Source organism: Dermacentor silvarum, chromosome 1 (assembly GCF_013339745.2).
Source record: "Dermacentor silvarum isolate Dsil-2018 chromosome 1, BIME_Dsil_1.4, whole genome shotgun sequence".
Classification (NCBI taxonomy): domain Eukaryota; kingdom Metazoa; phylum Arthropoda; class Arachnida; order Ixodida; family Ixodidae; genus Dermacentor; species Dermacentor silvarum.
In genome coordinates, this window is record NC_051154.1 from 141,372,810 (window position 1) to 141,386,028 (window position 13,219).

The following is a 13,219-nucleotide window of genomic DNA, read 5'->3' on the forward strand; positions in this document are numbered from 1 at the left end:
TGGGGCCGTAGACGCCACTGCTGATGGTCGTGCAAAATGTGCATCTTAATTTGACTTTGTACCAGTCAGACGAAGAAACCCTAGATGATGTAGCAGTACATAATGTTCAAGATAAGATAGTATGCTGACTATCATTAGCAGCGCTTACCTTTTCGGTAGAATCTTCCATAAGATATGCTCGGAAACGATTGCCGGAGATTTCGGCAATCGCCCGCATTTGGCAAGACTCACCTTTCTCATTCTCATATGGGAAAACTTCCGCAACTTTTGAAAAACGTTCACTCACGGTGTAGGAAATGTGCAAATGCGCAAGGAAACTAGCCAGCAAATATTGCATGAACGGACATGTCGACAGCGGCAGGAAATCCGAGACCCCGGGAAGCAGCACAGTGGATATTGGGGTGACGGAGAGGAAGCCAGCCATGGAACTATCTAGAACACTGAACAATGAAATCAAAATGTAGAAGTATTATGATACTTCAAAGCGCTTCAGCATTACTCTTCGAACCTACATGAGGGTAAATTATTATCTTAACGCGGTGCCTTAGGAGAAAAATTTCCCATGGCGAATACTCGTCTGTAGCGACTGGAAATAACGCAAAAACTATTGAGCACGTTCTGTTATAATGACACAGTGCCTGCATAAAGGTGAATTGCTGTGTAGTTACTCTGTCAAATGCCAGGTGTTTTAAAAGATAATAACGAGAAACACTAAAATAGTGTAAAATGATCAAAAATACTTTTTTCATAACTGTCTTCTCGCTAATTTAGCGGTAATAGGTTGATTATTATAGAATAGAAAATGAACATCAAAGCTATATTTTCTTTAATATCACGCCGTAACCCCAGCGCCAGCACGTTAGTGTGACGTCATGGATTTCAATGTATCCTTTAGTATTTGCGTTGTTTTAGCTCAGTAAAAGTCCTTGACTGCTTTAGAACACAGTGTAGTCCGTCTTTGCCGATAAAAAATATTATCCATGCCCGAGCAGACGAGGTCAAAATCCATGACGTCACGCAGTGCTGGTGCGGAGAGAGAGACAGAGAAAGACGTTTATTAAATAAAAAAAATTGTACATGTATTAAAAGGCAACCACAGTGGTGCGGAAACTCCATGGCTGTGCCGCCACCCGTTTTTCGTTTTTGCGTCCTTTAACCAAGCCTCTTTTCACGGTATTACAAGAGTGGCTTTTTTGGTGTTATATACAAGTGTAACTTACTAATACAGCACACGTATTTTAAAAAAAATCTTTAGTGTCCCTTTAAAGATATCACAGAAGAAACGCAAATGAACATGCGGTAGAAAATAGTAAAAGGCGTGAGGAGTTATGCAGTTAGCACAAAGGCAATAGAGCGACAGCAGGCTCCGCATTCCACTGTACACTTTCTCACGCAGCCCTGTAATTGTGGCAGGCGCCAAACTCTTTTGACTTACGTTATCTAGGTGATTCCTAACGGGAGACTATTAACCAAATTTAACGCAGAAGCCATGCAATAACGCGACAAATAGCGTCTTTTACGCCACTTGACTTCAAACAGCTGGTCGACGTGGAGAGAGTTGTGCGACAGCGGCGGCCGGGCGATTGCGGCGAGCAGAATACGTCCAATAAAACACGGCTGTCTTGCATTGCGATAGCAGTTATAGCAACGCTCGAGGCGCATTTGCGCCATCGCCGTTGTCGAGCTGTCCTGCTATTGACGGCGCGCGCGCGGTTTGCGCGTGGAGAATTAGAAGGCCTCGAGAGAAGCGCTTTGTTCTAAAAGCGACCAAACCAAGTGGACGCACTGTCACGCTCCACTCAGGCGGTTCTATACCGGAGACAGGGCAGCGTCCTGGCTTCCACTGCAGGCATCAGCGACGTGCGCACGCACATTAGCGCTCGTGCTATATAAGCAGATGTGTGCATACCACACCGTGGTGAACATAAAGCTAAATTTATGTAATTATTTCTTTGGACGTTGACCAATCACCCCTCCCGACAATTTTCTTGTGCGCCATCGAGGTGGGACACCTGCGATGCCGCTGGCCCGCTCATCACGCCAGCGTTCCGAGACGCCTTCAGTGCAATGCTAAACCATGCTATCACTTTCAGTGCTTCGCCTTCGGGTAAAACGGACATTTCTTTAGCAGCTCCTTTTGGGGCAGCATTTACTTTATTGCGGGGCGTATGTGCGGGTATTTAGCAGTGACTAGATCAGGTGCTCGTAGCGTGGAATCAAAGTATACTTAAGTACTGCAGCGATGTGCATTGATGTTCCAGATAATACGTTTCTGCATTGAAAAAAAAAAAAAAAAACTATGTGCAAAATTGTAGCCCATTCAGCAATGCATTTTACGACTCGTGTTCAGTCTGCATTTCTTTGAACTGGTTCTAAACACAATGTTTCTAGCAAAATGGTATGCTTAGGCACCGGCTTGACTTCCATTCTGCCATTAGAACACTCTACCGAACGAGTATAATTAAAAAGTTAGTTAGTAAAACTTTTAATATTATTAATACTAGTGCCGCACAGCATTTGATTTTCTCATTCGAATTTGGTTATTAGAAAATTAGTTAGCATAAAGGTGTCACCTCAGAATAAACTTTTAACTGCTGTCAGTGAGTCTGGGTGTCTTAGTGAAATTTGCCATCGGTGTGGATCTTAAGATGCATGACACTTCCTATGATGTATGAAAAATAGTGATACTAATACGTGTCTTTCTGAATGTATCATGATACAGATACAAAATACCCAAATAGTATCTTAAGATAGTATCTAAGATACATGTATATTCGATACTGCCTATCCCTAGTATTTGCACTAACTGATGCACGTCCGAGCGGCCCAACAGACTGTTGCGGAATTAATGGCGATATAGAGTGTGGTTAGAATTTGTAAAAATGCCTTTGTATACGTGTCAGTAGAGAAAATTTGAAAAGAAGGATGTTTGGCTTGCGGGACATAAGAAATTCGCCAGTAAGCACCTGATAACTTGCAGTGGCCTCTGCTGTGCAGCTATAATGAGGAATTAACTAATGTATTGAAATATGCGAAGATACATATGGCAAGTATCCTATCTATACAATTAATCAGCTTGTATCTTGTATCTGTATCTCTAATGCTTATCGCCTCAGTGTTTTGTATCTGTATCATGATACATTTGCGAGGTATCTTTGCCCAGCCTGGCTTACTAGACCGATGCGAGCATTACTGCCCTGTGAATGTCGCTTTTCTGCGGAGTACAGATGCTAAGCGCTAAGCCAACTTGCCAGGCAAGATGGTAAGTCATTGTGGCAGCGGGTGTAACCTAACAACGTAAGCTTTCAAGTAATCAACTGAGCAGGAAGGATTGAAATACATTTACACAAAGCTTTTTGCCCTAGAGAAAAGGTGAAGACCACCAACTTGAGAGAATAACGAAGCATGCATTAGACGAAAGATACGCCCTACAAACAGAACAGATTTTGAAATTTATATAAGCACACCTTACAAGACTGCAGTCAGACATTGGGTAAGGGGAACTACCAAAAATATAAAACGAAAAGTAGAATGACGCAAAACATATGAGAGCAGCAGAACTTGTAAGGCGAAAGCAACACGAAAACAAAAGAAAAATGTTAGTCATCTTGCAAAACAGAGGAACGGTACAATAACAAGGAATCACTTAAGACCGAACTAAAGTAATATTACGCTTATCACGCGATAAAAACAAGCAGAAACAGATAGCAAAACAAGTTTAGATGTAATTGTTCATTATCACAGTAAAATATATTATCAGAAATTCGAAAATGCGTTTATTGTTGATAAGTCAGGGTAAGTACCGGGAGCTGGAAATTGCCTCCCCCTCCCCGTTGTTGTTTTTTCGTGCCGTAAGCAACAATGCTGTTTCTTTGTCTGTTTCTTTGTCTGTTTCTTTGTCTGTTTTCTTTTAGAGCATGCAATCAGGGCGACGTCTCGTGGAGCATATTCAACCTTGTTGGTGAGCAATAATTACATGAATTGATATTTGATGAATGTTAATAATTAACACGGAGAGAAGCTTTCATTTCACTGGATTTTTTTAACGTTTATTGCAGAGATATCCGCTCTTATTGCGGAATTTGTAAACAGCTTACTCAATTAAAACTAGGGCGTTCCACGCCGGATGCCGGTCTCACCTTACTGTACCTAACTGTGCTTTCAACCAATTAATCTAAAAACATTATTTAAAGAAATACTAGCCAAACTAAACGTTGTCAATCGGAGCAGTTCCCAATGTTACAGCATGGAACATTGTTATAATTTTCCACGTCGGCAGCGAGTCTATTACTGTAAAACGCCGGTCTTGGGTGTGTTTAACACCGAATACAGATGTTAAGTCCGTGAAGTCGGCCCATGACCTCTAGCAACAATGTCACAAGCATTTGGCTCTGTATAAAATGCCGAAAGACTGGAGAACATGACAGCGCGCTTTACGGAGGCCGGCCTTTCGGCGGTGGGGCATCTCTCTGTTCGTAACCGCCGCTGAAAAGACACGGGGCCGCCGCGCACGTTTTCGATGGGGCGCCGAGAGCTGCGCCGTTCAGTGGGGAGCGCTCGCCGGCAGCGTGCTCAAGCGCGCTTCCATAAAGCGCGGGTCGCGCCGCCTCGGGCGCCAAGCAGCCGCTCCGATGAGCGGCGCCACGAGCGGGCGTCGCGCGGCGCCGGCGCAAGATGGCGCTGAGGCTGACGTCACGCTGGGGCTCGAGCGTCGCCTAGGAGACCGTAAACTGGGTCCGGAGCGTCGATTGGCGGCGGCTGTGCCCGTGCGAGCGCTCATTATCATAGAGCTGCGGAAAGCCGCCTGCCCGGCTTCAGGGTGCTGTCGTCGCCTGTGCTCTACGGCGAGTCCAGCGGCGTGTGTTGCCCAGCGCCGCCCACCGCGGGATCGCGCCCAGGAGCCCTGACCGCAGCTTGAGCCATGGGCTGCGCTATGAGTGCCGAGGAGCGGGCGGCGCTCGCCCGCAGCAAGCAGATCGAGAAAAACCTCAAGGAGGACGGCATCCAGGCCGCCAAAGACATCAAGCTTCTGCTTCTCGGTGAGTGGCTTCCCCGCCTTGCCGCGCTGACCGGCGGCACAGCTCTCCCCCGAGTGCACGCGCGGCGGCCCCCCGATCCGCCCCGGACCGTGCCTTATGGCTCTGTCTTGGTGCGTCTCGAAGGGCCGCGGCCTGCCCCTTGGGTTTGCCGACACCGGGTCCAAGCATGATTAGGCTTAACGCACGTCATGGCGTCCATTATGGCAGTGGGGCAGTCATGGCGGCGCGCCGCCGATACGCCCCGTGTCGACGCACGCTCACGTCGGACCCCTTTTTCCAGGTGCGGGGGAGTCCGGCAAGAGCACCATCGTCAAGCAAATGAAGTGAGTTGGCTCCGCCGGTCTGTGCACGCGGCCGCCGGGGACGCGTGGCGGTCGAGCCCGGCCGCCCTCCCCTGCGGCCGACCCGGGATCTCCCTCTCTCTCTCTCGTGACGCACGCGGCCCCACATGATCGATAAACACGACGCCGCCATCTTCCGCTCCCAGCATGGCGCCCCGTGTGCTGGCCTCGCCCAGCCACTCTGCACGCGGACTGTGTGTGTGTGTGTGTGTGTTACACTGCGGCCGCGCCCCGAGGCATGCGGCCCCGACACCCTGCACGCTTGCCACCCCGCGCGCCGGCCACCGCTGGTGCTCTGCAGCCGAAGCCGGGGCCCGGCGACGTGGGCACGCTCCACTTCGGCTGCAGCCCCAGCCGGGGCCGACGGCGGCGTGTTGCCACTGTGGCACGCTTGATGTACACACTCTAACCATGCCCTGACCGACGTCCTTACCTGCGTAGGCTTCGCCGCATGACCTTTCACAGCTTATCCATGTAGCTCTCAGAGATAACGCTTGCAAGCAAGGCTGCTATCGCCGCTGCTGGGCGGCTTTGCGTTTTCAGCATGTATTCTCAGTCTCATGTATTCTCAGTCTCCCGAACGCGTTTCCGGCGGACACATTTCGTTGGTGGTTCACACTAGGCGCAAGGGGTGATGATGCGGAAGGGACCGCTTCATATGACGTATCATCTAGGACGTCGTGTAAACAATACCGTGGTAGCGCTAATGGTTATTGCGACACACTGCTTTAAAGCGAATGGGGCTCACCAGAAAGCGGGGTGCGAGAACTTTCTGTGCAGCGTGGAAAGAACTCGCGCGTTGCATTCTTATTGAGCCTGCGTAACGAACGGAGCAGGCGTATGCCCTGTTGAATTGATCCCGAGAAACGTAGACAAACGAGTGCGCATCCCACGTGTTTTTCACCTTTTTTTTTCTGCCTCACTTCCGCGAACAAGGAAGTGATGTATAGTAGGAGCTATAGTTGTTTTCATTAGAAAAGGAGAAATGATAGCGAAAGGTCGCAGTTACTGTCTCGCGTTTCGGTTAACATCAGAGCTGTCCCGCGGCAGTGATCCCCTCCTGGAGAAGGTCAACCAGCCCGCTACACAGACCGGCTATTTCTATTCGTATTCTTTATTTTACATTCTGCTCCTCACCCAACCGAACACATAAGCACTAAATGAAGCTCCAACATTGTTACCTCGGCGACAGGCTGCTAGACGACCACCCGCAGAGAAAAAGCACACCGCCATTCGTCATAATGCTGTCAAGAGAGCTACGCAATTATTGAGGAAGTTCAACAAGCAGTCTCCTTATTGTCCTTCACACATAGGAGTGCCCAAAACTGCCGTGTTATCATGCATGCGTATATGCGTATACACCGGCAATATTTAGTGAGTCCAAGTGTTCCCGCAGACAACTAACGCTCCTACCACTTTGGGCACGCTACGAACAACAAACGATTCCTCAAAATCGTATGTATTGCTGGAAAAACGTCATTATTGATCAGTGAGCGATGAGGCTGTCGAATGACATGCGAAGTTTACCGATTATGTCAGTCAGCAACATGTTTAGAATGCGAGCAAATCGCAATTATGTTTTTCTGAGCACCGCGACTTGCTTTTTATGTAACATAACTGCGCGCGACCTGTCACACAAATATCCACTTTAAAAGGTGGCCGGAACGTTAGGGCCATTAGATACCATCGACACACTCTGATGTTGCATTTTTCTTGCCACAATATTTTACAGTAAATTCGTATTATTGAACCTTGCTGGCCGTTCCTAGTCATGTGTCGTTCTTACCTTGTCTTTGGAAGCTATTGATTAAAGTATCAGCAGATATCTACATAACACTTCATGCATGACAGGTATTGATAATTGCATGCTGTTACTCTGCTTGTGTTTCGTGCATGTCCGTGCAGTGTCCGAGCACATCTATGTGCAGAAGTGACTCTATTAGAGCAAACTCGACCCCATTATAGCGTGCCGTCGTGCGCAAGTTGACAAAACAATGTAAATGAGATGCCTGGTGTTGAGGAGCGCCTGAGACAAACATATTTTTTGTAGTAGCCACTTTTATGCAAGAGCAGGGCTGATAAAAACAAAGGAACAATTCCTTAGAAATGAATGAGTTAAAAAATATGATGGTGTCACAGCTTTAAAAAGTTTTCGTTATAACGGGCGTTTCGCTACAGAGAAAGGGTCTCAACATCGTGGTTTTTGGGGAATGCTCAACAAGTTCGGCAATTTCGCATATGACTACTCAGATTGCGTGCAGATTTTCTGAAAGCATCTTCTTCTCATGACACAAGCCACGCGTGTTCTGTATTTTTCCAATGTACTTACTACGCCGAGGAGTAAGAAAACACAATGGCAAGGTTTTCCTGAGCAGCTTGCGTATTTATTGTCCAGAAATTGCTGAATAACAAGTTAGCTTTGAATGTCTGCATGTCTTATTAAATATGCAACCTCCTTAAGAAAATAAAAGACAACAACAAAAAAGAATGCGCTTTGTTACAGCGAAACATTTGCTTTCAGACAATGGCTTCGCGAAGTCCAAGCTGTAATTTTTGTACTGAGTAATCTTTCTAACGAAGCAGGGCTTCTAACCAACTGGTATGCGTGCGCATCGTGCGCATACGCAGTCACTGGTTTCGTTTTTATGATATTTCGTGTAGTTCACTGGAAAGCGCGTTTTGTCTGCACTGTCAGTGCAGACAAAGCCCGTGCTGGTGAGGTTTAGCAGTGGATAAATACTACATGTATATACATTTTCTTATCTAAGCTCATCTTAAGCTCATATTAATTCTCATATGTTCTGCAACATTCATCAAAAATCGCGAGGAGCCTCCGTACTCGAAAAACAGAAGTGTAGGAGACTCAGTGCTTGCAGTGCTTCTATGACTTAACGCAGAAAATCTTTCGCATGTGCTTGTGACATTCGTCTAGAGACACTAACCTGCCGAGGTTGCAGATCCGGGAGCTTTGCATTTACGGCCTTTTGGGTGGACACACTCTCCGTATTTTCCAGCAAAGGATGATTTTTACTTTATCATGACTACACGCAAAACCACCACCATGACCTGCACCTCTGCCACTTACATGCCATTTTTGATCTAACTTATTTGTATAAAATTGTAGCACAAGTAGCTTTGTTTGTATGTTTTGCGCATCAATAAGCACAGGTACGTAGAGAGACACACTGAAAGAACAAATATGATGATGTGTAGTGTTTAATGGCGCAAGGGCCAGTCGTGGCCAAAGAGGAAAGAACAAATAGAAAGACGTGAAGAAAATATCTCAATTACAGGAAGTGCAAAAGATCTGTCAAACAAAGATCGCGATTTTATCCTATACTGTATGCTTTGTGGACACAGGAGGAGAAAAGGAAAGCAGGAAACTGATGTTTATGCTGAATCTGCAATAGCTTAAGAAGCTCGATGCAGGGAAGGATGTACTGAGTACACGCTGGGCACATGGCAATTGCAAGGAGCTGCTCATAATAAGCTTAAATGGCAGAGTCGACATAATGTGAGCAATATATTGACGCGTCTGCTACAATTAACTACACCCAGAGCATTCCATGCACATAACTTCAAGGTAAAGGTTTACTCGGTTTATTACGAGTAACTGTACACAGTGTGCTCTGCGTATAGAACATGTCCTACTTTATATGTCTAGTTGTGTCTATCATGATAACTCGCACAATTCTATAACGCATATACGTTCACGTTATATTTGAAGAAGCGTGCTTCGCGTGCCTATCACGTGCCTTTACAGAGAAGGTGAACCAATTTAAAAGAAACATACGCAGATGCCCACGTACGCACACCTTATGAATCGTGGAATCCGCTTGTCGTAAAGTTAAATGCAGGCAGCCAAGTGTGGGAAGAACAGAAACCAGTAAGCACCTTGCGTTTACTTGACTAATCACGTTCGGAACGCCTTGGAAAGGTTTTACTTCTAGTCACGATGGTGCAGCGCCTATAGTGATGAGTCGTAAACAAAGGTATATATAAGTTGAATTAGGAGAAGCATAGAGTTCTTCTGACTTCCGCGGGAAGAGTAATACAATAATGAACGAACGTTGCCGCTTGCGTTGCGTCGCCGAGTGCTCTAATTGTGGTAGACGTTTGGCAGGAGCGCTGTCTCTCGCAGCTCAATTACTCTGTCCCCCTATTCGCGGTTCCCAGCGCCATACGTTCAAAATACGCAAAAAACGATCCTGAGAATCGCGAGAATAGGCCGAGCACTTTAATCGAGACAGCAAGCTATGATGATCGCATGCCCGCTGGAGGGACAGTGAAGAGAAGAAGGAAGGGTGCGCTGCCAAACAGGCATTCAATGCCAGTGTGGCTGGGTTCCCTCATTTCTCCCGATCTCGCTTGGGCTCCCGCATACCGCCTTTTCTCCACCATAAGTCGTCTGTCCAGTGCTTTAAACTGATCAACATGACAAGAGGCGTGTGATGCGGTCCTCGCTTGAACGGGTGCATGCAGGGCAGCGCCGCAACCCGGAGAACCGGTGGCCTACTACAAGGCTTCTCTGGTAATTAGTCAGAGACCTGTAATTTGGATGAAAATTCTGGTGGAGATTCTCACGGAAAAGGTTTACGGAAAATGCTCCACGGACGGAGGTGGTAAATGGACCCAGAATATCACTTTATGTGTACGCTACTCCACGCGGTCTGCAGGTCTTGTGGGGCACTTCTTTAGAATTGACACTGAAGTGCTTTATTTAATTGAGAAGCACAATTTTTCAATTTTTTATCAGTATTACTTAATGCAATTTGTATACCATGTCGATGATGCCTGTGCAGGTATCCATCTGCAAATGATAACAAATGAATGATGACTAAGACCAAGTGGTATTTTTGAGCTATGAGAACCCTTAATGTCCATGAGAGCCTCACGTCGCAGAATGTGGGGGTGGATTGGCTTCGTGGCCTTGACCTCCTCTTCGCCTCAGCGCAGTGCCACCATGGGCAAACTGCCCCCCCCCCCCCCCCCCCCCCCAGCTTATCCTGTGTACTCCAAACTCCGTAACGAATACTGGCATCGTCGCTGCGCCAACAAAAACAAAAAGAGAGAAAATACTTATCCTTGAACGGAGTTTTATGCCTGCAAACTTCAGGCCATTACAAAAGAAATAAAGGGTCAAAAAGCTTCTCCGTGAGAGTGGGTGAGACGTACGGTGACAGCGTCATGTCAACCTAAAACGCTAAAACCAACACCAAAAGCTTGAACAACAAGGCATCTTGATCAGCAGAACGAACTAATATACAATTACTGATGGTGAGCAACAGGCATCCGACTGAATGAAAGAGCTCTAATCCATTATCTTGAATCACGCGAAAGAGAGAGGAATGTGATGCGAAGTCAAACATCCAGTTTGCTACACATCACGGGAAACGCATCAAAACAGCCTCAGGCGAGAGAAGAACGTTCATATCGCAGCTCTACCTTCCGCAGTGTAATGTCTGATAACCACAGATACAATCTTCAGTGCTTTTACACACACACACACACACACACACACACACACACACACACACACACACACACACACACACACACACACACACACACACACACACACACACACACACACACACACACACACACACACACACACACACACGCACACACGCACACGCACGCACACACACACACGCGCGCACGCGCGCACGCGCACGCACACACACACACACACACACACACACACACACACACACACACACACACACACACACACACACACACCACACACACACACACACACACACACACACACACACACACACACACGCACACACACACACACACACACACACGCACACACACACACACACACACACACACACACACACACACACACACACACACACGCACACGCACACACACACACACACACACACACACACACACACACACACACACACACACACACACACACACACACACACACACACACACACACACATGCGCGCTCAGCTCACACACAAGCACAAATGACAAAAACACGCACACAAATATAGAAAAGGCAGCAGCTGCAACCTACACATGCACGGGCTGCGTTTCGCTAAGTTTGGTATTTCGCCTGTTTCCGGCTGGCATGTGCGGTGATGGTGGTGGCGGCGATGGCGTTAGGATCTGGGTAGGTGGGTCTCGCCTGGAAGAGGTCTGCCAACATTGTCCTCGCCCACACATTACAGTAGCAAGCAGCATCGCGATGTTGCTCCAACTGCCTTCGGCGTAATATACTCGTATTTCAGAGCAACACACTCCAGAGCATGACCTTTTGCCTAAGTCGAACAAAATCCCATGTTTTGTCACGAAATTGACAGGCCATGCATAGTGTTCAGCTGATGGAAATGCGGTCTGAGCGTGTGCTGTTCATTGACGGTTTCACCCACGGCTTTTCTATAGAGGAAGAACGTGCGTGGCTTGTGCGAAGAATAACAACTGGTGTTTCAGGTACTTGCAGTTCGCAGCAATGTGAGTGGCATCGAGCGCAATATGTAAACTGTAAATTTTACAGCGGTAGCTTCATCGGCGCGTCCAGCTCTAAACGTGCCCGTCCGTTGGTCGCTGCACAATATCAGCAATCTCACGCAACATCCGTAGCTGCTTCAAGTGCCTGCGCGGAAGTTTTGTTAATGTTTCTTTAACAGCTGCAAATCACGAACAGTGGGTATAAATAAGTGTAGGCTATCGTGTATTTCAAAGTTTCAATAGAGAGCTTTAGATTAGGGGAACGCAAGCGTTTGGGCCCCCTAACGCTTGAGGCCATGGTACTGCGCATGCGCTGACACCTCTGCACATGCTCAGTACCGTGGCCCCAAGCGCTAGGTGGCCACAACGCTTGCGTCCCCCTAATATAAAACTCTAATATCGAAGTAACCGCAAAGCTGGATTCTACGTTCAATATTGTAACCAGTCCTGCTGATTTTAAAAGGACAGAAGTCCACATAATAGCTAATAGGACCTAAAAATTATCCTAATGGAAGCGAAAGTGCGCGCATATCTTGTACAAGATTGCAAGTGTACTAGAGACTAAATATGCCACTTACACGCAATGTTTAAAATGGCTTTAGATATATACCATAAAGTAAATCAGAATCTCAGTGACACTATTAACAGCGTAAACCATTTATCTATCCTCGCTTCGAGCTAGACACTGCGTTACCATGGTCATGGGGTAATCATAGCGACAGGACATAACAACAAGCAATGAAAAACGAGTCGCTGTAAAAGCCAAACTGGAGTGCAGCTACCACCGTTAACCAGCTGTGAATCGAAGGTTCTAATTCGGTGGCCTTTTATAGCTTCATCAGTTGAAAAGCTGGAATCGGAAAGAAGGACGTGTGACGTGGACATAACCTAACAAGTGCTGAGGATGACAAATTTACGTTGGCTGCCGTATGTAAGACGAAGCGTTTTTCCAACTGATAAACAGAGCGAAATCGCTTTAGTAGTGATATAAATATAAATGTTAATTTCTGATCGCAACGCAAATACTTCACAAAATTAGGATTTTAGTTAAAGTTGCATTATTTTACGACGTTTACTTCATACTAGGGCTGGCCAAATATACTGTGAAGATGTATCATGATACAGATACAAGGTACTGAGGCGATAAGTATTAGAGATAGAAATACAAGATACCAGCGGATTAATTGTATTCTATGCTACACTTGCCATATGTGTCTTAAGATATTTCGATACATTAATTAATTCCCCATTATTGCTGCACTGCAGAGGCCACTGCAAGCTATCAGGTGTTTTCTGGCGAAGGTCATACCTCCTGCCAGCCAGACATCCTTCTTTTCAAGTTTCCTCTACTGACACGTATAT

At 46.6% G+C, this 13,219-nt stretch overlaps 1 protein-coding gene across 1 annotated transcript in view; it reads left to right on the forward strand.

The window, feature by feature from the left end:
• The first annotated feature begins 4,461 nt into the window (after window positions 1-4,461).
• Window positions 4,462-13,219, forward strand: part of LOC119436153 (guanine nucleotide-binding protein G(o) subunit alpha) — a 136,190-nt gene continuing 127,432 nt past the window's right edge. Inside the window, exons 1-2 of the mRNA XM_037702916.2 lie at window positions 4,462-5,039; window positions 5,320-5,362. Coding sequence (XP_037558844.1) covers window positions 4,922-5,039; window positions 5,320-5,362 — 161 coding nt within the window. The 5' untranslated portion in view covers window positions 4,462-4,921. The remainder of the gene's footprint in view (window positions 5,040-5,319; window positions 5,363-13,219) is intronic.